This window comes from Marmota monax, unplaced genomic scaffold (assembly GCF_021218885.2).
Source record: "Marmota monax isolate L192 unplaced genomic scaffold, Marmota_monax_Labrador192_F-V1.1 WCK01_AAM20220418_F8-fsc00008, whole genome shotgun sequence".
In the NCBI taxonomy this organism is placed as follows: Eukaryota; Metazoa; Chordata; class Mammalia; order Rodentia; family Sciuridae; genus Marmota; species Marmota monax.
The window spans coordinates 4,066,367-4,090,130 of record NW_026694432.1 but is presented as its reverse complement, the minus strand read 5'-3'; the positions used below and the strand labels follow the sequence as shown (position 1 = coordinate 4,090,130).

Sequence of the window (23,764 nt, the reverse complement as noted above, 5' to 3'; positions counted from 1 at the left end):
AGTTCAAGGGGCAATGCTGAGATGGGCGAGAGCCCAGGGACATCCAGAACCCAAGCCCCATGTGTCCTCCTGGAGCCACGGAACTCAGGGTGAGGTTAGGCCATGGCATGTTGCTAGGTTCCACCTCAAGATCTCTGTGTCTTCTGGCGAGGCAGGGGCTGGAGGGGGTCTGCCTGTGCTCTTGCTTTCTCAGAAGCGCCAAGGCCCAGTGTGGGGTGAGGGTGGGGAGGAAGAGTGGGCAAATAGGCCCCAGCTTGGTTTGGTTCTGTTTATCTTCCTTGAGGGCTGAGAACCCTGGAAAAGAGTGTGATTAATTCACTGGTCCCTGGGGGGACAGGCAGCTTTCCTGGACCATTCAGAAGCTGAAGTATGGGAAGCGGATTCCAAGGCAACTGCTACCATGGCAACAAGCATGTCAGCCCTGGGGGGACCTTACTCTCAGCCCCCTCCAGACCTGCAGCAGCTGGAGCACTTGGCGTGGGACCAAGGCACTGCTGATTATGGAGCTGGGTTTGGTAAGGGACAGTGGGCCAGGAGGCAGGAGGGGCCCCCAGAGCTCAGGCAGGTGACACATGGAGGCACAGAAGTTCTTTCCTATGGGCAGATGCCCTCAGAAAGAAGTTCTCAAGGTCCAGTTGAATCAGGACTGGGGCTGGAGTCAAGGCCCGCTTACTGGATTTGTGGAAAGAGGCCCGAGGTCTAAGACACTCCAAAAGGCTGGGACCAGCTCTCTTCTCCAAGGCCCAGCCCAGAGTGAGCCCTAGAGTAGGGAAATTGGTTTCCGCCATAGCATGCCCCATGCCTGGGAGGGGCTCTGCTACTCCAGAGCCTCCCTTACTACAGTTGCCATATCTGCCTCAGTGCAGCACAGCAGGACTTCCCAGGCTCCTTTGGCATTCTGTTGGTTTTTCCCTGGCCCAATAGCTGCCCCTTCGGGATAGGGACTTCAGCCCCCGGGGCAGAGAAGACCATCAGCAGAAGGATCCCATAGGGGGCCAGAGGCTTGTCTCATCTTGAAAGCCTCAGAGGGATCTTCACAACATACAAGCCATTCTGAAGAGGGCTCCCTGAGCTGAAGGAAGTGGGTCCTATCACTGGGACCATGGGTTGAAATGTCTGCTCTAGGAGACACAAAAAGATAGAACTATATCTTCATACATATATTTGTAGTTCTATCTTTGTGTGTGTTGAATGTAATGCATTCCACTATTGTCATGTATGTAAAAAAAAAAAAGAACTAAAACCATCACTGGTATTTATGGGGGACCTACAATGTGTATTGAGAACCTCTCTTGACACTTACTACTACTTTGTAATGTCCACAGCAGCATCAGGAACTAAGCACTGAGACCTACATCTGTAGCTGAAAACAGCCAGACTCTCAGAAACTGAGAAACTGCCCAAGGCCCCAGATAGTAAGAAGCTGAGCTGGGATTTGAACCCTGGCAGCAAGACCCTGAGTCCAAAGCCTTTCTGGAAGGGATTTTGGGTCTACCATTCCTGCTATACAGTCCTGGAAAAACTAGTTCATTCTTCCTTTTCTTGATTTTTCATGTTAAGTGGGGTAAAAATAATGTACCTACCTCTTAGGACTATTAAATAATGCTTTTAAACTTGTTAGAAAGCACTGTTAACTTAGAAAGTGCATAATAATGTTAGCAAAGCCAAAGTGGGCATGGTAGTAATGATGCAGATCCATGGGCAGGCGGGGCGGCGTGGACTAGGGCAGCGTGGACTAGGGCAGTGTGGACTAGAGCAGGGAGGCAGGTGGGAGTGCCCAGCTCTGGAAGTCCCTTGAGTCACTTTCTTGTTGAGTCAACCTGTAGAACTGACTGGCTGGGGCTTGAGTCAGGGTTCCAGGGGCTGGGAACTGCCGGACCAAGAGGCTCAGATTCTGCAGGTCTGATTTCCCAGGTGACCTCACTTCTGGTTGATGAAGAAGGGACATGAGGGTGGTAAGGGTTATTGCAAAGGGAAGACCAACCACAAAGTATGTCATCAACTGTGTGCAGATGGTGTGGGACAGCTGGTAGCCTGGCCCTGAAGAGAGACTAGGGAATCCTCTCTCCCTCTTTGCTGTCCCGAGGGAAGAGAGCTGTCATCAGCATCCAGTCTACTGCCCTGACACTCAGACCTCCCTCTTGTCACCTCCTTGGGGACCTACAAAGTCTTTCCTAGTGTGGCCCTGGAATTATTACATGAAAAGCCCTCTGCATGGTGTACACGAAAACTGTGGGCGGGAGGCACTGTTTTTCTGTGTTGCCAGCCCTGGCAGGACAGGCCGTCGGGGACAAACAGGTCCTCAACAAAGGCTCAGCAATGCTAAGGCAATTTGTTCCCGTGGGTGGGGTGGGTTCAGGGACATCTACTAAAGTTCCTTTTGAGATCTGCTAGTGTGATGGCTGTGGACACTGCCTCGCCCTCGCTGAGGGGAGGCTCTAAGGAGTACTGACAGCTTCTGACTCATCTCTGGGTCCCAGTCAAAGTGACGGATAGGCATTTGATGAATCTCATTTCCTCATCTAAAGAAAAGGAAAGCAATGTCTCTTTCCTCTTATTTTTCAGGTCAAACATAGTGTTATATTTGGGGGTCCTGACAAGAGCGCCTTCTGCCCATCTGGTTGGGCTCAGCCTCAGTGCAGAAGCTCTGCCTTCTCAGGTCTGCATGACTGATGCAGGGGAAGAAAGAACCACCAAGCGGGCCACAGCTCAAATTTAAAATAGTTTTATTAAAACAAGCACAATGTGTGATAGCATCATAGTCGTGGTGTTGTGTAGACATCTGACATATGCAACCTATTTATGTAACTCAAAAGCTTATCTGACACTGGCTGCATCTTCATGCTCCCGGGCATCAGGCACCACATGGTGCAGACCAGGGCAGCGGGTGGCCTGCCATTCTCACCTAGGCACAGAGCTCCGTCTAACTGCCCCAAATCTGTGCCATGCTTCATACATGACCCGGGGGATACAGCAGCAGAAGACACTGATACTATCTCTAAGGTGCTCATCCTAGTAACAGCTTAAAACCAGTTAGAACCATAGGACACAACTGATTAAAACCCAAGTCCACGGACATCCCACTCTAGAAAATCCCTGGGCTTGCAGTGAGAGTTTAAAGTTCCATGTGGACTGGAACAGCATGGTTAAAAATCCCATTTTAAAAAATGAAATAATACTGACTTTAGCAGCAATCACAAACAAGGAAGAGGATGATAAATGAGGAACACATTTCGGTCACGGCAAAGAAAGATTATGTGCTTCTCCGCGCTGCACACTGGAAGACTGATCTGGCCTCCTGAAAGAGGAAGGCTCTCTCTGCCCTTCCTGAATTGAGGGGGTGGCTTTGCTCAGCCAAGGGAGAAGACAGGCAAAGAGGACGTCCGGAGGACAGAGGAAGGTGAAGGACTGCCAGAGGAGGGTGGCAGTGCAGAGGGGGAGAGTCAAGTGTGTTGGCAGCCTCTGTCAACTGAGCTTCGGCTTCCTTCTCCAAGCTGGTTCCCTGCAGGCTGCAGCCCCAGCAGCACAGCCCAGTCACAGAGCAGGCTGGATCTGGGGTCTGCAGGCTGGTGAGCAGGTGGAGTCCAGCAGAGATGTCCCAGCTGCAGGCGATTATGCAAAGTGACAAGTGATTGCTTTCCTTTTCAAAGACAACCCCTTTGGAAAAAGCTTTTTCCTCAAGGACTCTGGGGAAATGGGGAGGGGGGCATTGGGGGGGCCCTGCAGGGCCTTTGTAAGTGGAAAAAGCCTGATTGGAGCCCCAAAACAGGCCTCTCTGCCTGCTCTGCAGACACTGGCCTCACGGGTTTCCAGGGGCAATACCTGGGCAGGTCAAGGCCTATGAGGTGTGGCTGGAACTGTTCAGAGTCCTGTGGTTGTTGGGCAGGTTGTTGGGCACAGTCCTGTGTCTCCACTGCGGCCAGCATGGGCCAGGGCCCGCCGGCGGGCCAGGCGAGACTTGGAGGGAGGAGAGAGTTTCATGGAGCAGAGGCCCTCCACCAGCACCTGTGGCTCTTCGGCCAGTTCATTCTCCTCATGCTGAGACAGCTGGCGGTTAAGGGCAATGGCCTCAGCTGCAAAGAGGGTCAGGTCCATAGTGCTGCTGTTCCTGTGGGGTGGGGTTGGGGGAGAGAAAGAGAAGAGGGGAACAGGACCTGGGGTTAGCCAGGTCAGCTCTGCAACATGCCTACTCCACACTGGGTTTCGTACTCCTGTCAGATTTTTCTGAACTGCAGGGCGACTCTCTCGAGCAGTTCTCTCCTGGGTTTGACTGAGGCTAGAATGGACTTTGAGCCTCAAATAGCCCTGGGACTGGATGGTCAGAGCAAATGCCTCAACCCTCAACATTCCCTGCTCTGAGCCTCTCTGCACACAGCTCTTCTGGAGGCAGGGCCACACACAGTGAACTAAAGCCACCCATCCCTCTCCCTGGAAGGTCAGGGGTTCCTGGAGTAGGGACTGCCTCTTGATGTGTTTTCCCACAACCCAGCTCAGGGCGAGCCTGTGATGGGCACTTTGGGTTGTTGAATAAATCATTTAAAGGGGACCCTCATGAGGTTTAGCACCTGAAGGCATCTGGAGACAACTCCACAGAAACAGGGAGGGACCTAGCTGGGCAACAGCATCTTGGGGCAAGTGAATCGAGCCCATGCAGGGGAATACCTCCCTGTGTAACTCCTAAAAATTGGCCATGAGAGTGGCTACCTGAAGGGTTTCCCACATAGCTTAGTCCCTGCCTGCTGGGGTAGAGCTCACTGGGAATATATCTAGTTGTTCAAAGGTTGTACAGTCAAACAGCCCATGGTTACTGTGCATGGTAGACCTGGGCTGTTTGACATGGAAGCCATTATCACTACTGTCTAGTAGTATATGTGACAGCCGGTCCCTCTGCCTTGCAATGCCCCTCACTTCTGCTACTTTTATCAAGAGCAAAAGGACACCTGGTAGAAATAACCCACAGATCAGATCTGTCTGTGGACTGTGAACAGTGACTTCCGGTTAGGTTCAAGTGGGTATGCAGAACAGGATTTTTCCTGCAAACAAAGCAAAGAGGGACTTAAAGGTGCTAGGGGACAAATGAAGCAATCTAGGTGAAAGAAGTGCAGAGAGAGACAGCTCTATAATGGAGGGAGAGGGAGAGAGGAGGGGACTGAGAAGAGCACCTGAGCCTGGGGATGGGTTTCCTATCCCCCACTTCCATCCCAGCATGGCTGAGGGCTTGAAGTAAAGTCCAGGTGGAGGAGAGAAGGGCACTGGGTGTGTGGGAGCATTTACCTCTGGAGGACTTGCGGCGTGGGGAGTCCCTTTTCTGGAGCTTGCTAGAATGGGAAGGACAGATTGTGGGTAAGCACTGCTCCCTCTTTCCAAGAGGTGTCCCACCCAAGCCAGCACAGAGTGGGCAGGTAACTACAGGCTCTCAGCCCAGCACAGGGACTTGTCACTGCTTAAGTGCAGGGCCAGACCTTCAGAGGAGAGAACAAAAGGGTGCACTCTGAAGTCACAGCCGCCTCTGCAAGGACAGCCTTCTTCCCCTGGCAAAGTCTTCACTGTCCTCTGAGACCTGGCTCAAGGGTCATTTCCCCCCTGAAGCAGTCCCTGTTGCCCAATACCTCCCCGTCTTAGTCCCAGCAGAGGTGGGGTCTTGTCCCTTTGTGCCTCTAGCACTTTTCCCAAGTATTCCTCACACTGTCCCTTTCTCCACTAGACCATGAGGACAGGTTGGGCTCCTCTCTAGCACATGGTAGGTGTTCACTCTTTTGTGTGTGTGTGTGTGTGTGGGCTGGGGATCGAACCCAGGGCCTTGTGCATGCAAGGCAGACACTCTACCAACTGAGCTATAGCCCCAGCCCCGTAGGGGTTCACTCTTGGGTGGCTGGAAATTAGGCCCTGAGCCACTCTTGGATTGATCTTCATCTGTGACATGAGCAGGCAACACTTGCCTCTTTCCACTGGCAGGGTGACTGAGGCCAGCTAGGGCCTGGTAGATCAATGAGACACAGTAACTAGCAAGAGGGTTTGACAGACTCCTCAGAGTGGAAGTCAGGTATTGTGACTAACCAAGGAGGATTTTTAAAAAATGCTTTCTAGTGAAGACGTGAATCCTGAGCATAGGGAAAACACCATTTGCCTTCCCAGCCCCAGCCCCCAGAGCCCCAGGCCATGAGGAGAAGCATACAGTCTTTAGGGCAGCCACACAAGCTTCAGGGCAGCAAGGTCTTGCTTCTCAGCCAGTGGTGTTTTTGTACAAGAGGATGGTACTGCAGGCCCTGAATGACAATATCAAGTTGCTTCTGGTCTGGGTGCTTCTGTCAATAGTGGGAGGCATGGCCTATTCCCCCAGAGGGCTGTATGGGGATTTAGTCTATGGCCAAGGTTAGAGCCAAGTCTATGCTGTGTTAGGGGCTGGGCTGGCAGGTAAGGAGGAGTGGGTTCACTGTGCACTGAAGCTACTGAAGCTGCTATACCACCTCATTTCAGCTGGGGGCAATCATTCGGGCTGGGGGTCTTCACTAGCTGGCATGAGAGCTTCTTCATGGCCAAGCTGCTGTGTGCCATGGCCTGGAGAGGTGACATACCACCCTGCCCTGGAGTCACTCACCCCTTGCACCCATGGGTGTTGCAGAACTTGGGCGGCACTGAGTCTCTGCTTTGCATCTCGAACCAGAAGCTTGGAGATGAGGTCTTTTGCCTCACTGGAGATGTGAGCCCAGTCTTTGTCAGGAAACTCATATTTGCCTTCCTGGATGCTCTCAAATAGCTTGTTCTAGGAAAGAAGATTCCTCCTGAGGCCACAGGGCCAGGGCATGGGCAGGATGGGTGGCTCACAGAGTCCATCATCTTGGCTCTAACTGACCTCAGCGGCAGCTGCTGCTCATGGCTGGGGGATGCCACAGACAGGGCCTCTTCCTAGACCCCCACTCTCCCCTAAATCACCAAACAATACGGAATGCCCTCAGCCACTGAGATGGCTAGAGGTATGACGAGTGGGGAATATCACCTGTATAACAAAGCCCCAATTCTCAGCCCTTCAGAGAGTGCTCTGTGAACTGGGCCCGGGTGACCTCCCAGGTCTCCTCTCCCACCTTCATTAACCTCGTACTCCTCCCGGTGGCTGCTTCAGGGCTTTGCCTGTCCTGGTCTTCCTTCTCATATTTCTTGACCTTCTTCCCATGGGCAAGACTCGTCCTTTCAGAGTCTGCTCAGGTATGATGTCTCCAGCAAACCCCCCGAACTCCTAGTTGGGCTGAATGCCTGACTATTTCACCCCCTGGCTGCCCTGACAGAAGGGCACTATGAACCCCTTCCAGATCAGGAACAATCTCAGCCTACTGAGCCCCAGGTGGGCATATGCTGTGGCCCTGGTTACACTCACCTGGCAAACCCTGCACACTTCTCCCCGGTCCCAGCCACAGTCAGTCCCACAGTGACCTACAAAGGGCGGGTAGCCACTCAGCATGATATAGAGGACCACGCCAAGGCTCCATAGGTCACAGCGCTTGTCATAGAAAGTGGCCTCGTCTCTGAAGACCTCCACCACCTCAGGGGCCATGTACTCTGCAGAGCCGCACTGTGAGGACCAGGTTGGGGAGAGGGAGATGGCAGAGAAGAGAGTTTTAGGGAGAGAGGATGGCAAAATGTCGAAGTAACTTGAGTACGAGGATGGAAGGGCTGGGGTTGGGCTCCATGGTAGAGCACTTGCCTAGCATGTGTGAGGCACTGGGTTCGAATCTCAGCATCACATATAAATAAATTTTTAAAATACAGGTCCATTGACAACTAAAAACAATAAAAAAAAAAAAAGAGGATGGAAGGATGGAGTGACAGCAGGAGCTTGTCAGGAAAGTCAAGGCTCAGTTGGTATCATCAAGGCATTCAGAGAAGCTTAAACTGAGCCACACTGCCCTGTGGTCCACATGACCAGATCCAAGCCTACTTCTTATCTTTTTTGGTTCCTCTCCAGTGGGCAAAGACCTTGGCCAAAAACTCCCAGGAGCCTCTCCCTGCCTCAATTCTCCATTTAAATGCAGGAAGGGAGATCTATGGCTCCATCCAGCAAGGATTTCTTAAAGTGATTCTTGTCCAGTTTCCCAGGTAACTGGAAGCAAGGAAGCATAAGGATTTAGAATTAAGAGATCATCAAAGCTAGTCTGATGACAAGTTCAATTTCCTTGCCCCTCCCATTTATAGATGGGAAAGGCAAGGCCCAGGATAGGTCAAGGAGCTCAGCAGTGGCCGACCCAGGACGAGGATCCAGGACTCCTCCCTCCCACCCTTGCGTAGAAACTGCTGAGAAAAATAAAACATTCTTTTTGCTCCCCACTTCGTTATTTCAGGCTCACTGAGAAGTAGCCCCCACTCCCATCCCACAAAACTAATTTGATTAGAAGATGGTAAGTGCACTTGAGAAAGGATATTTTCTTTGTTATTGGCAATTAGCGTTAATGACTTTGAGAACAAGGTAGCCCCGTGTGTTAAAAGCTAATACAGAAACATTACTAATAATGTTGCTTAGCATAAGAATGATATAGGCATATTTAAAGGCATGTCTTATAAAAAAAGGCTATTAGGAAAATTCACTTATGAAGCATGCAAGTCTCAAAAGAGTCATCCTAATTATAGTGCATCAAACATGTACAAGATATGTCTTAGGAAGAAGCAGCTTCCATCTGGGCATAAAATGTGAAGTGGGAGAAGCAACCGGATAATTCGGCCAAACAATCCTACATGCATATGGCCTGGAACCTCACAGTTCCCGCCACAGAGGCTATTGGCTTTCTTCCATGGGGGTGAGGGGGGAGGGGAAGACTGCTCCCATCCTCCACCACAAGAGGGATTTGCTGACTTCAGCAGAGAGAATGGAACTTGGAGCCATTCACTTTACATGTGCAACATGTGAATAGTGTTTGTTTTCACCTGGGACAAGAGTCAGAGCCTGTGTTTATAGAGACAACCTGTTTCTACCTTAATAGAGAGGGCCCACCCCAAACTAAAACTCCAATCAATGTCAGTTTCATTAACAACTGTGTAGGGGGCAGGCTTGGAAGCTAACAAATCAGGCCTGGAAAGGCTACAGACATTTGATTTTCCTTCTTTAGCTCTCTGTTCTGGATGCCACAACTTTGAATCAGGCACACTCCACCAGCACAGTGCCCAGCAGGAAGGGAACAGGGCACCCGGCCATACGTACAGGGGTGGTCAGCTCTGGTGTGGTTATGGGTGTGCAGGAATTGTTCAGTTTCACCCCACTGCCCAAGTCAAAGTCACAGATTTTCACCGGAGACACCTGCAAAGGAAAAAAGAAACCAGAGATCACAGATCTAAGAAGCCAGAGGGCATGAGGAGACCAGCATGACCACATGGACACATGGCTTGTACAGCTGTCGCACTATAGCTTGGCTCTGTCTACCAGGTCATATTTACTCTGCTTGGGTTAACCAGGTGTCAGTCACCTTAGGGTTTTGTCCAAGATGTGCTCTTCCCCATGCTCCCTTCTTATTTCCCCCCAAAAATGAATGATCTCTATGATGTGAGATGGCCATGAACTCAGAATAATAAAAAGGAACTCTTGCTGGCAAACAATGGCATAGGTAGCAGGAGAGAAGCCAGAGAAGTTCATGTATCTCTAAAGACAGTCCCCTTGAAGCCCACTCAGTGGAGGTCAGAAGAGCTTGGAGTAAAACCCTTGTCCATCTTAGGTGGCTTAGGGTGGCTGACCTGTCCTGGCTTGCTTGCGTGGTCTTTCTCAGTTAAGCACATAAAGTCCTGGGAAAAGTATGATGCATGGTCACCATGGTGGCATCAACTCAGCAGCCAGCTGCACCAGAAGCTGATACTGTACCTGGGACAAGAGGGTGACCTGTGTCTACAGCACACGATAGATGGCCTGACAGTGCAGGAGGAGGACCGCACAGGGGGCGAGGTGAAATCGCTGGTGAACGCACCTGCCGAGAAGCCCGCACAAGGCTCTCAACTTTTTCTCTCCTTCCTCACATCCCTTTTTGCCTGCCTCTTTCTTTCATTCTCTCTTTTCTTTTTCACTTAGTCTTTTTTTAAAAAAAAAATTGTGGTGAAATAAAAACATGTTATTTTAGCCATTCTTAAACGTATAACTCAGTGGCATTAATTACATCTATGTTGTGTCACCATCACCATCTGTTTCTAAAACCTTCCTAGAAACTCTACTCTAGCATTAACTTCCCATTTCTGCTCATCCCAATCCCAAGTGATTCTTTTCTTTTTTTCCCCAATACTAGGGATTGAACCCAGAGGTGCTCTGCCACCAAGTTACAACCCCAGCCCTTTTTTGAGTCAAGTTGTCCAGTTTGGTCTCGAACTTGTGATCTTCCTGCCTCAGCCCCCCAAGTGCTGGGATTAAAAGTGTGCACCTGACTTCTAACCTGCTTTGTGCCTTTATTAACTTTCCTATTTCAGAGATTTCATGTAAGTGGAAGCATACAGTATCTGTCCTTGTGTGCCTGGCTTCTTCCAATTAGCATAATGTTTTCAATGTTTGTCCATGTAGTAGGATGTATCAGAACTTCACTCTGATTTGAGGCTAAATAATGTTCCACTGTATGTATACACCACTTTTTGTTTATCCATTCATCTGTTGATGGATACATGGGCTGTTTTCACCTTGTGGCAACTGTGAATAACACTGTAATGCATATCAGTATACAAGTATCTGATTAAGTCTCTGCCTTGAATTCTTGGGTTATATGGTATATTTTTTTCTTTTCTTTTCTTTTTTTTTTTTTGGCACTGGAGATTGACCTCAGGGATGCTGTACCACTGAGCTACTTTCTCAGCCCTTATTTAAAATTTTGAGACAGGGTCTTAGTTGCTTAGATTGGCCTAGAACTTGCAATCCTCCCACCTCAGCCCCCCAGGAGCTGAGATTACTGGTGTGCACCACCATACCTGACTCATATGGCTTTCAATGTTCAGCTAATTGAGGAAATCCACATCTAACATTTTCACCAATAATGTACAAGAATTCTGTGATTTCTCCAAGTCCTCACCAACCCCTGTTATTTTTCTTTAAATGGATCTTATTTTATTTTATTTTATTTATTTATATGCGGTGCTGAGGATCGAACCCAGGTCCTCACACATGCCAGGCAAGTGCTCTACCACTGAGCCTCAACTCCAGCCCCCTTTTGTTATTTTTCCATTACAAAAATTATAGTCGAGACGGAGGGAAGATGGCGGCGAGGGGAGTGCATTGCCCCCGTGTGCTGCTTCACTGTGTGGGAGTATGACAAGTCAGGATGGCTAAAGGCTATCTTGTTAGGAATTTCCAGCAATAGTGAGGTGCTCCGGAACCTGGAGGAAGGATTTCCATCGCACGAGGATCGGCTACGGGGACTCAAACGCGAGAGGTTTGTCGCACGGAGGGTAACACTGCTTATTCAGCAAATCACCCCGCGGCTAGAGTCTGCAGCGCGCGCTGGGAAACGAGGAGATAGCGACGCAGGGATACAGCGCTGCAGTTTCTGCCAGCCGTGCAAGCACCGTACTCAGGGCTGAATTCTGGGTTCGAGACGGGGGAAGGAAGCGGTCCATCTCGGTTCTCCACACCGGTCAGACCACAGAGGAGGCCAGCAGCCACCATGTTGGAAAGCTGACGTCACCATCCCTGTTTTCGACTGACTGCAGCTCATTCAGCCATAGAACAGGTAATTTCAGGCTGCCATTCGCCTGCGGCTTGCAGACAGATTGCTAGGGTTCAGTGCCTGGGTGCTTCTTAGAACCTGATCTTATCGGAGCGAACACCGAGCGCGGGGCGGCCGAGTTCCGGCTCCCGGAACTGCCCTAGCCCAGGGCTGCGGAGCCTGCGGAGCCTGCAGAGGCTGCTTCTTGGACCCTGCTCCTATCAGAGCATACACCAAGCACTAAGCGGCCGAGTTCCGGCTCCCGGAACTTCCCTGGCCCGGGGCTAGGAGCCCACGGAAACTGCTTCTTGGTCCGGGTCCTGCTGAGGGCCGGTCAGGACTCACCCGTTGCTTTGGTTGCCCGGCAAGGGGAACGAAATGCTGCCATTCGCATAGGATACCAACATGGCAGAGATCTGATGTCATCAGAAAGCGGCGGAGGAGAGAACTTCATCAATACCAGCGGCGACAGAAACAGTTGGTCTCCTGGTGGGGGGGGTGAGGCACAGACACCCGAGTCTCCTCAATTTGTCATCGAGCCAGAGGGGAGGAGCCGGGCCGCCGCCAGCGCCCGGAGCAGGCCCAGCGGCTTGCCAGCGTGGTGACCGCATGACCCCAATTGGAGAGGGGGCGGAGCGGAGCCGCCACCCGCACCCGCAAGGTGGGCAGACCCACGACCCAGTGGTACATGGTCGTGGTAGGAGGGGAAGGGCAGAGCCACCGTTCGCGCTTGCAAGGTAAACAGACCTGTGACAGCCTGGCGGGTCAGGCCCAGTGGCCTGCCAGTGTGGTACACACGTCACCCCAACTGGAGTAGGGGCAGAGCAGATCCTTCTCCCACGCCCGGATCAGGCCCTGCCGGTGTGGTGGCCACGTGACCCCAATTGGAGTGGGGGCGGAGCAGAACCGCCACCCGTGCCCGCAGGGTGAGCAGACCTGTGACCAACCTGCAGATCAGGCCCAGGGGTCCGCAGGCGTGGTAGGAGGGGCAGGGCAGATCCGCCGCCCGCGCCTCCAAGGTAGGCAGACCTGCAACAGACCGGCGGATCAGGCCCAGGAGCCTGCCGGCGTGGTATACACACCACCCTAATTGGAGTAGGGGCAGAGCAGAGTCGCCGCCCGTGCCAGGAACAGGCCCAGCGTCCTGCAGGCGGGGTAGTCACGACACCCCAATTGGAGTAGGGGCAGAGCAGAGCCTCCACCCGTGCCCGAAAGGTGGGCAGATCTGCGACTGACCAGCGGGACAGGCCCAGTGGCCTGCCGGTACGACAGACACGTCACCCCATTTGGAGTAGGGGCAGAGTAGAGCCGCCGCCCACGCCTGCAGGGTAGGCAAACCTGCAACCGACTGGCGGATCAGGCCCGGTGGCCTGCCGGCGTGGTACACTCGTCACCCCAATTGGAGTAGGGGCAGAACAGAGCCGCCGCCAGCGCCCAGAACAGGCCCAGTGACCTGCTGGCATGGTAGCCACGACACCCCAATTGGAATAAGGAGAGAGCAGAGCCGCCGCCCGCGCCTGCAGCAAAGATACGCAAGCAGTATGAAAAGACAAGGAAAGAAAGGACCACAAGCAATGCAGGTCAACGCAACTTTAGAAGAGGTAACAGCTACAGCAGATGGAATGTCAGATAAAGAATTCAGGATATACATGCTTCAGACGATCTGGAGTATCAAGGAAGACATTAAACAGCAAAATCAGACAATGAAAGATCACTTCGACAACGAATTCCGCAAACACATCCAGGAAGCAAAGGATCAACTATACAGGGAGATAGAGGTTATAAAAAACAAACAAACAGAAATCCTAGAAATGCAGGAAGCAATAAACCAACTTAAAAACTCAATGGAGAATACTACCAGCAGAGTAGAACACTTAGAAGATAGAACATCAGACAATGAAGACAAAGTATTTCAACTGGAAAAGAACATAGACAGCTCAGCAAGACTGTTAAGAAACCATGAGCAGAACATCCAAGAAATATGGGATAACATTAAGAGACCAAACTTAAGAGTCATTGGGATACAGGAAGGTACAGAGCTCCAAACCAAAGGAATGAGCAGTCTATTCAATGAAATAATACGAGAAAACTTTCCAGACTTGAAGAATGAGACAGAATCCCAAATCCTAGAAGCCTACAGGACGCCGAATGTGCAAAATCATAAGAGATCCACACCTAGACACATTATAATGAAGATGCCCAACATACAGAATAAGGAGAGAATTTTAAAAGCTACAAGAGAAAGGAAGCAGATTACATTTAGGGGTAAGCCAATCAGGATAACAGCTGATCTTTCAACACAGACTCTGAAAGGTAGAAGATCCTGGAATAACATATTTCAAACACTAAAAGAAAATGGGTTCCAACCAAGAATTGTGTATCCAGCGAAATTAAGCTTCAGGATGGAAGATGAAATTAAAACCTTCCACGATAAACAAAAGTTTAAAGAATTCGCAGCTAGAAAACCATCTCTTCAAAACATCCTCGCCAAAACATTACAGGAAGAGGAAATGGAAAATAACAATGAAAACCAACAGTGGGAGATAGGACAGTAAAGGGGGGAAAATAATCAAAGAGGAAAACAAACCATGTTTAGTAACAGAAATAAACAAATATGGCTGGAAGAACAACCCATATCTCAATAATAACCCTACATGTTAATGGCTTAAACTCACCAATTAAGAGACACAGGCTAGTAGAATGGATCACAAAACAAGACCCGACAATATGCTGCCTACAGGAGACGCATTTGATAGGAAAAGACATACATAGGCTGAAGGCGAAAGGTTGGGAAAAATCATATCACTCATATGGACTTCGGAAACAAGCAGGAGTGTCCATACTCATATCAAACAAAATAGATTTCAAGCCAAAGTTAATCAAGAGGGATAAAGAGGGACACTACATACTGCTTAAGGGAACCATACACCAACAAGACATAACAATCATAAATATTTATGCCCCAAACAACGGTGCAGCTATGTTCGCCAAACAAACTCTTCTCAAGTTCAAGAGTCTAATAGACCACCATACCATAATCATGGGAGACTTCAACACACCTCTCTCGCCACTGGACAGATCTTCCAAACAAAAGTTGAATAAGGAAACTATAGAACTCAATAACACAATTAATAACCTAGACCTAATTGACATATATAGAGTATACCACCCAACATCAAGCAGTTACACTTTTTTCTCAGCAGCACATGGATCCTTCTCAAAAATAGATCATATATTATGTCACAGGGCAACTCTTAGACAATATAAAGGAGTAGAGATAATACCATGCATCTTATCTGATCATAATGGAATGAAACTGAAAATCAACGATAAAAGAAGGAAGGAAAAAGCATACATCACTTGGAGAATGAACAATAGGTTACTGAATGATCAATGGGTTATAGAAGACATCAAGGAGGAAATTAAAAAATTCTTAGAGATAAATGAAAACACAGATACAACATATCGGAATCTATGGGACACATTGAAAGCAGTTCTAAGAGGAAAATTCATTGCTTGGAGTTCATTCCTTAAAAAAAGAAAAAACCAACAAATAAATGATCTCATACTTCATCTCAAAATCCTTGAAAAAGAAGAGCAAAACAACAGCAAAAGAAGTAGAAGGCAAGAAATAATTAAAATCAGAGCTGAAATTAATGAAATCGAAACAAAAGAAACAATTGAAAAAATTGACAAAACTAAAAGTTGGTTCTTTGAAAAAATAAACAAAATCGACAGACCCTTAGCGATGCTAGCGAAGAGAAGAAGAGAGAGAACTCAAATTACTAGCATACGGGATGAAAAAGGCAATATAACAACAGACACTTCAGAAATACAGAAGATAATCAAAAACTATTTTGAATCCTTATACTCCAATAAATTAGAAGATAGTAAAGGCATAGATAAATTTCTTAAGTCATATGATCTGCCCAGATTGAGTCAGGAGGATATAGACAACCTAAACAGACCAATATCAATTGAGGAAATAGAAGAAACCATAAAAAGACTACCAACTAAGAAAAGCACAGGACCGGATGGGTATACAGCAGAATTTTACAAAACCTTTAAAGAAGAACTAATACCAATACTTTTCAAGCTACTTCAGGAAATAGAAAAAGAGGGAGAACTTCCAAATTCATTCTACGAGGCCAACATCACCCTGATACCTAAACCAGACAAAGACACTTCAAAGAAAGAAAACTACAGACCAATATCTCTAATGAACCTAGATGCAAAAATCCTCAACAAAATTCTGGCGAATCGGATACAAAAACATATCAAAAAAATTGTACACCATGATCAAGTAGGATTCATCCCTGGGATGCAAGGCTGGTTCAATATACGGAAATCAATAAATGTTATTCACCACATCAATAGACTTAAAAATAAGAACCATATGATCATCTCGATAGTTGCAGAAAAAGCATTCGACAAAGTACAGCATCCCTTTATGTTCAAAACTCTAGAAAAACTAGGGATAACAGGAACATACCTCAATATTGTAAAAGCAATCTATGCTAAGCCTCAGGCTAGCATCATTCTGAATGGAGAAAAACTGAAGGCATTCCCTCTAAAATCTGGAACAAGACAGGGATGCCCTCTCTCTCCACTTCTGTTCAACATAGTTCTCGAAACATTGGCCAGAGCAATTAGACAGACGAAAGAAATTAAAGGCATAAAAATAGGAAAAAGAAGAACTTAAATTATCACTATTTGCAGATGATATGATTCTATACCTAGCAGACCCAAAAGGCTCTACAAAGAAACTATTAGAGCTAATAAATGAATTCAGCAAAGTGGCAGGACATAAAATCAACACGCATAAATCAAAGGCATTCCTGTATATCAGCGACAAATCCTCTGAAATGGAAATGAGGACAACCACTCCATTCAAAATATCTTCAAAAAAAATAAAATACTTGGGAGTCAACCTAACAAAAGAGGTGAAAGACTTATACAATGAAAACTACAGAACCCTAAAGAGAGAAATAGAAGAAGATCTTAGAAGATGGAAAAATATACCCTGTTCATGGATAGGCAGAACTAACATCATCAAAATGGCGATATTACCAAAAGTTCTCTATAGGTTTAATGCAATGCCAATCAAAATCCCAACGGCATTTCTTGTAGAAATAGAGAAAGCAATCATGAAATTCATATGGAAAAATAAAAGACCCAGAATAGCAAAAACAATGCTAAGCAGGAAGTGTGAATCAGGCAGTATAGCGATACCAGACTTCAAACTATACTACAGAGCAATAGTAACAAAAACAGCATGGTACTGGTACCAAAACAGGCGGGTGGACCAATGGTACAGAATAGAGGACACAGAAACCAATCCACAAAACTACAACTATCTTATATTTGATAAAGGGGCTAAAAGCATGCAATGGAGGAAGGATAGCATCTTCAACAAATGGTGCTGGGAAAACTGGAAATCCATATGCAACAAAATGAAACTGAATCCCTTTCTCTCGCCATGCACAAAAGTTAATTCAAAATGGATCAAGGAGCTTGATATCAAATCAGAGACACGCCGTCTGATAGAAGAAAAAGTTGGCTACGATCTACATTCGGTGGGGTCGGGCTCCAAATTCCTCAATAGGACACTCATAGCACAAAAGTTAATAACTAGAATCAACAAATGGGACTTACTCAAACTAAAAAGTTTTTTCTCAGCAAAAGAAACAATAAGAGAGGTAAATAGGGAGCCTACACCCTGGGAACAAATCTTTACTCCTCACACTTCAGATAGAGCCCTAATATCCAGAGTATACAAAGAACTCAAAAAATTAGACAATAAGAGAACAAACAACCCAATCAACAAATGGGCCAAGGACCTGAACAGACACTTCTCAGAGGAGGACATACAGTCAATCAACAAGTACATGAAAAAATGCTCAACATCTCTAGCTGTCAGAGAAATGCAAATCAAAACCACCCTAAGATACCATCTCACTCCAGTAAGATTGGCAGCCATTATGAAGTCAAACAACAACAAGTGCTGGCGAGGATGTGGGGAAAAGGGTACACTTGTACATTGCTGGTGGGACTGCAGATTGGTGCAGCCAATTTGGAAAGCAGTATGGAGATTTCTTGGAAAGCTGGGAATGGAGCCACCATTTGACCCAGCTATTCCCCTTCTTGGTCTATTCCCTAAAGACCTAAAAAGAGCATGCTACAGGGACACTGCTACATCGATGTTCATAGCAGCACAGTTCACAATAGCAAGACTGTGGAACCAACCTAGATGCCCTTCAATAGACGAATGGATAAAAAAAATGTGGCATTTATACACAATGGAGTATTACTCTGCATTAAAAAATGACAAAATCATAGAATTTACAGGGAAATGGATGGCATTAGAGCAGATTATGCTAAGTGAAGCTAGCCAATCCCTAAAAAACAAATGCCAAATGTCTTCTTTGATATAAGGAGAGTAACTAAGATCAGAGTAGGGACGAAGAGCAGGAGAAGAAGATTAACATTTAACAAGGATGAGAGGTGGGAGGGAAAGGGAGAGAGAAGGGAAATTGCATGGTAATGGAAGGAGACCCTCAGGGTTATACAGTGGAGGGGGTAGAGAGAGAGGAGGGGAGGGGAGGGGAGAGGTGGGGAGGGGGGAGGGTGGAGGATGGGAAAGGCAGCGGAGCACAACAGACACTAGTATGGCAATATGTAAAACAATGGATGTGTAACTGATGTGATTCTGCAATCTGTGTATGGGGTGAAGGTGGGAGTTCATAACCCACTTGAATCAAAGTGTGGAATATGATATTTCAAGAAATTTGTAATGTTTTGAACAACCCACAATAAAAAATTAAAAGCAAAAATTATAGTCATCTTAGATTGGCAACAGTAGTGTCTCCTTGTGGTTTGATTTGCAATTCCCTAACGATTAAGGATGTTAAACATCTTTTCATTGCTTATTAGCCATTTGTATCTCTTTTGGAAAATCTCTGTTCAAATCCTTTGGTCATTTTAAAATTGGGTTGTCTGTCTTTTTGTTGTTGAGTTTTAGGAATTCTATTGTATTTTGGATATTAAATCCCTAGCAGATGTATAATTTGCAAATATTTCCTCCCATTCTGTAGGCTGTCTTTTCACTTTCTTATGTCCTTTGATAATTAGCTTCTCTTAATTTTAGTTTTTCTAATTACAAAAAAGGGCAGCAAATCTGTGCCATGAAGCGCAGATGAAACAAAAGATGTTCCTTGTAAGTCAGAGGCAATAACGGGTAGTTGGGAACACCGGTGAGTGCTGGGATCAGTACCTTATTTTAATCTAGCTCTTCTATGTATCACCTGAATAATTTTAAGTTTCTTAACTCTCTGAGCTTTAGTTTCCTCATCCATAAAATAAATATAATAAAAGTATCTCTTCAATATACTTTATAATACTAAATAAGCCAAAGTGCCTGGCATAGTGTAAGCACTTGAGAAATGTTAATTGATAATTATTATTAACAACCATAAAAATGATAAATTAAAAAGTTCTAGGACAGAATAACTGACAGGAAGTCATAAGATCTTACTAGAGCTGATACAAGAGTTGTATGTCAAAGGCACGTTCTCTCACAGCCATTCCTATGGATGAGCCACAGCTTCACCCACACCAAGGCACGTTGCTCTCGCATTTGCTCATGCATGCACACACACAAAGCTGTGAATGTGGGCTGCCAACACTACTGGGGCCTAAACCTCTCCTAAAAAGTGTTGAATTTGTCAAATGTATGTGTTCTTATAAAAATACACACACTTTCGTTTATTAGTAGATGGAATTTAGGCCATGTTTAAATTAGTTGCATTTGTTTAAAAGCAAGAATAAATATTTTCTTTTTAATGGGCACCTTGGAAATAAAAATAGAAATAGAAACCCTTTTAAAGAACTTGCTTCCTAATTATTGCCTCTAGTGGTGGATACAGTCTAACCTACATACAAATATCACGTATAGGCAGAGGTGTTCCCATGTAAGATTGAGTCATTTCTGACTTACAACTGCTCTAACAGTAGATGTGTTGTACTAGAAAGCATTAATTTTATGCAGGTCTCATATATTTTACAAGTTTGTAGGCTTAAGCCAATCATAGATGACAAAGAGAAAAAAGGAACAAGGGCTATATTGGAATGTTGAAACATTACATACTGGGTCCAATACTCTCACATGTCCATGGCAATCAGCTGAAGTTGGTACCTGAGGCCAAGAATACTACCAACAATCTATATGGAGAGCAGCGTGCTTGCTTGACCAGGATAAGTTGTACATCCAAATCAGGCCTTAAGTACCTTTTCTGGAGATTCACACAATATATTTTCTGGCTTCAGATCGCGGTGAGCAATGCCTGAAATGACAAGCAGCAAGGAAATAGTTAACATATGCACATAATTATCAAACATTCCACACACAATTAATTTTTTCCAAATGTTGTTGTTCGCAGATTAATTCCCAATTATGGTACATTAAAAAACCAACGAGCTGCAGGAGGCAGAAGTAACCAGAGACACAAACCAAAAGCACAGTTGATTCTGCAAGTTCTTTTGAAGCAGTGGCTTTAGAAGTCTGGCAGGGATAAGAAGAGCTAAATGAATCCCAGCCAGCCTACCTTTCAGCACTGCAGTGACAACCAGGAATTCTTATTGTGCAGCCTAACACAAAGCAGAGCACAGAGCTCTGCAGACGGCAGTGCTTGGAACAGCAATGCAGAAATAATTAGTGCCTTGTTTAAGAACATCTCAGGAGGCTTAGACTGCTCTACCTCATTTCTTCTTGTGTAGCTGATTTAAAAAAAAAAAAAAAAAAGATTCCTTCAACATGATTCCCTGAATGTTCGGAGGACCAAGTGTTAGATAACCCCAATTCTGTCTAACTTTCTTCTCACCTACTCTTCAAGGACAGTTTTGGCCACAGGGTGCTGTACTTCAGAGACGACACCCTGCATTTTGGCCAGATCTGCAGAGGGCTTCAAGTAGGAGCTTACCCCTTGAGGGAAGCTGCTGCCCTGCCAGGCATGGTGGCACATGCTTATAATCCCAGCAACTTGGGAGGCTGAGGCAGAAGGATTACAAATTCGAGGCCAGCCTCAACGACTTAGCAAAGCCCTAAGCAGCTTAAAAGATCCTGTTTCAAAATAAAAAATAAAGGGCTAGGGATGTAGCTCAGTGGTTAAGGGCCCCTAGGTTTAATCTCCAGCAAACACCACCCCCAAAACAAACAAACAAACAAACAAACAAACAAACAAGCTGCTGACCTGGCCAAGAAGGCACCTGGGAGAAGGGAGGAAGGAAGGGGGGAAGTGAAGGGAGGAAGTGAAGGAGGGAAGAAGGAAGAAAGGGATGGAGGGAGAAGGGGAGAAATGGAGGGAAGGAAGGAAGGAAGGAGGGATGGACGGATGGACAAAGCACTGACAAATTGGTCTGGGGTGTCCTGGCGGAGGACAGAGAAACCTGCCCCTTCTCCTTCGTTCTGCAGCACCCACAGCACAGGGACAGGTCTGAAAAGTTGAGCAAAAGTCTACTTCTAAGTCCTGGAGAGCAGCGGAGGATCTTGAGGTGGTGGAGAAAGCAGAAAAGCAGACCTTGCCTTAGTCACCAGCAATGATAAGCTGCGTGGGCAGCCTTCCCACTTCCTACTATAGGCAAAGGCCCAGCCCACCTGAGGCACTTCACTAAGAAGAAAAAGCAGAGTTCCAGCAAGCTAAGTAACTTCATCAGTCACCTAATTGAATGAGAACCCAGAGCAACTCAGCCCAGCCTGCACAAATTGAGTCGGGCTACTGCTCACTGCACTAAAAGTGAAGGATATTTTCCATTACAGCAAGTGCTCCCACAGAAGGATCATGAGCCGCACACAGAGCCTTAGTTTCCAAATAGGTACCCATGGCCCACTCGTCCCCCCGCCTGAGAATGCAGAGAGCCAGGCTGTCATAATGGGCCTGCCTGTGTGAGCGCACCAGCCATAGAGCTGCTCCAGTTCATTTCCCAGAGGTTAAGCTGCAGTGTGTCCAGTATTTAAAAGTATAGAACTTGTTTCAGGGCTACCCATTCTTGCCCAATTCATCTTCCCAGCGTGAAGTTATTTAGAAAACAGCCAAGTTCAGCTGGAAATCGTTTTTCATCCCCTCCAACTTCTGGTCACATGGGCAGCTGGCCAGCTAGATGTTAACAAGCACTTCAGAACTCCTGAGACACCACCAGCCTCCGTCCCCCGTAGTGCATTCTTGTAAATAAATAAATAATAAAACCGCCTAGACCCCTCCTCCAAGGTTTGGCTCTTATAAAAAGCATGACCCAGTTTCACAATCTACAGAGGCAGCTTGGGAAGCAATTGTAAATCTTTGTCAGGCAGGTGTTACCTACATGCATCCCAGCTTTCAAAAACAGAACTGCTGCGATTCATCATGCTGTGGAAAGTAGAGACACCCCCTTCTAGGAATTTTCATCCCAGGTGCGAGGCTCCAATGTGAACACTGTCAGTTTGCAGATCTCTTTCAGCCACTGGAGGAAACCAGGTGGAGTCAATGAACCTGAACCTCTCATACACCTGCCACATCAGCCTGGGATGTGTGCACAGCACGCCTACAGTTGGTCCTCAACACTCACTATCAGTGTGGCTGGCCAGGAGTCACAGTCACGAAGGGAGTGGAGCTAAGTCACATGTTATTTGCTCCACCTCCACAACCCACCTGGAAGAATGCTTAAAGGGAATCAATATTAGGAATAACAGTGCTTTTTGCCTGTTGGGAGATGAAAGTGGAAGGAACAACATCTAAGAAAGAACTAATATGTGCCAGGAACTATGCTCTCTTTATTCTATAAACGCACAATACATACAGAAAAGGCACACAATTGCATAAAGGAATTCATACACACACACACACACACACACACACACGGCTTAGAATAGTCCCTAGCACATAACAAGAGCTTTTAAGTGTTAACTACTGTAGATGATGTTCTCATCTCTCCAAATTCTCCCATGACTCTATGTGGCATGCATTGACACAGAGAGCACACAGCTGAAGAGAGGTGAAGCCAGAACTCGGTTTTTCCATGGTACTGCTTTTGGGTAAAATTTTTAAAAAGTATGTAATAGTCCAACAGATTAATGGAAAAGTCAAAATGCTTAATTTGCAAAAAGATTTCATTCACTACAAAAGTACTTAAATTATCAGTCTTAGGAAAAGGATTGCAAGTGAAATGTAATTCAAACAATAGCAACCCATTAGTCACCGCTGCAAAGTTCGACAGATATCGCAAACTTTCATATAAATACAAAATGTATTTTTTAATTTACTGTGAACAAGAGACATACAACCACATATGTCCTATTATGTCAATTTTGAAGTCAGAGATAAACTTTAAAACACTGAAAGGAATGACACTAAAATTTCGTATGAGAATGGTGGTATCACACGTGAGTTTTATGTTCTCCATCAAGAAGGGAGCACCAAGCACCCGGGTACACGTACACACGTGCATGCACACCTTGTTCACTGTCAGATTCATTCTTTTCCCTCCCTCCTTTTCCTGTAGGCCTATCCTGCTTAACAGCTTCACCATCTCCCTACTACCCACGGTGGAAGCCTCGGAGCAGGTTGAAGTGTCCCCACCTCCCCTTCCAGAGAGTGAGCATGACCAAATCTCCAGCTGCCAGTCAGCTGTGCCATCTCCTGGACAAGCCCCCAGCCAGGCCTGTCTCCTCTTCCTTGGTACCCAGAGCTGGCCAGCCCACCCAGCCCACCCAGGTGAAGACATGAATCACCTTTGGTATGCAGGAAGTCGAGGGCAGCGGCGACATCCCGCACCACTCGGCTGGCTTCTCGCTCATTGAAGTGCTTCCGCTTCTGGATGTGAGCTAGGATGGAGCCTGGGTTGCAGAGGGGAAGAGAAGAATGGCTTTGTGAACATAGACTTATTCATTGCTAAATGTCCAGCTCCAAATGTGGTGCCTGGCACAGGGGAGGGACAAGAATATATCTGCTGAACAAAACTTGACTGCTACCTTCTGTGCCTGTTTGTGAGGAAGTCCTATGTGCAGAGAACAATCATTTATATGGCAAAAAATATTAATGCCATGGAGGCTAATTTGGCTTCTGGAATCAAAAGAAACA

At 46.7% G+C, this 23,764-nt stretch overlaps 1 protein-coding gene across 5 annotated transcripts in view; it reads right to left on the bottom strand.

Annotated features, from left to right (window-relative positions):
* Window positions 1–2,709: 2,709 nt before the first annotated feature.
* Mknk1 (MAPK interacting serine/threonine kinase 1) overlaps window positions 2,710–23,764 on the bottom strand; it is a 49,898-nt gene continuing 28,843 nt past the window's right edge. For 4 of the 5 annotated variants that reach the window (XM_046469218.1, XM_046469219.2, XM_058570784.1 and 1 more), the window contains 7 exons: window positions 23,416–23,520; window positions 19,941–19,996; window positions 9,188–9,283; window positions 7,373–7,567; window positions 6,599–6,763; window positions 5,275–5,318; window positions 2,710–4,108 (listed from right to left, as the gene is read on the bottom strand). In XM_046469218.1, the coding sequence (XP_046325174.1) occupies window positions 3,862–4,108; window positions 5,275–5,318; window positions 6,599–6,763; window positions 7,373–7,567; window positions 9,188–9,283; window positions 19,941–19,996; window positions 23,416–23,520 (908 nt within the window). In that variant the 3' untranslated portion in view covers window positions 2,710–3,861. The remainder of the gene's footprint in view (window positions 4,109–5,274; window positions 5,319–6,598; window positions 6,764–7,372; window positions 7,568–9,187; window positions 9,284–19,940; window positions 19,997–23,415; window positions 23,521–23,764) is intronic. The other variant, XM_058570785.1, reaches the window with a different exon arrangement.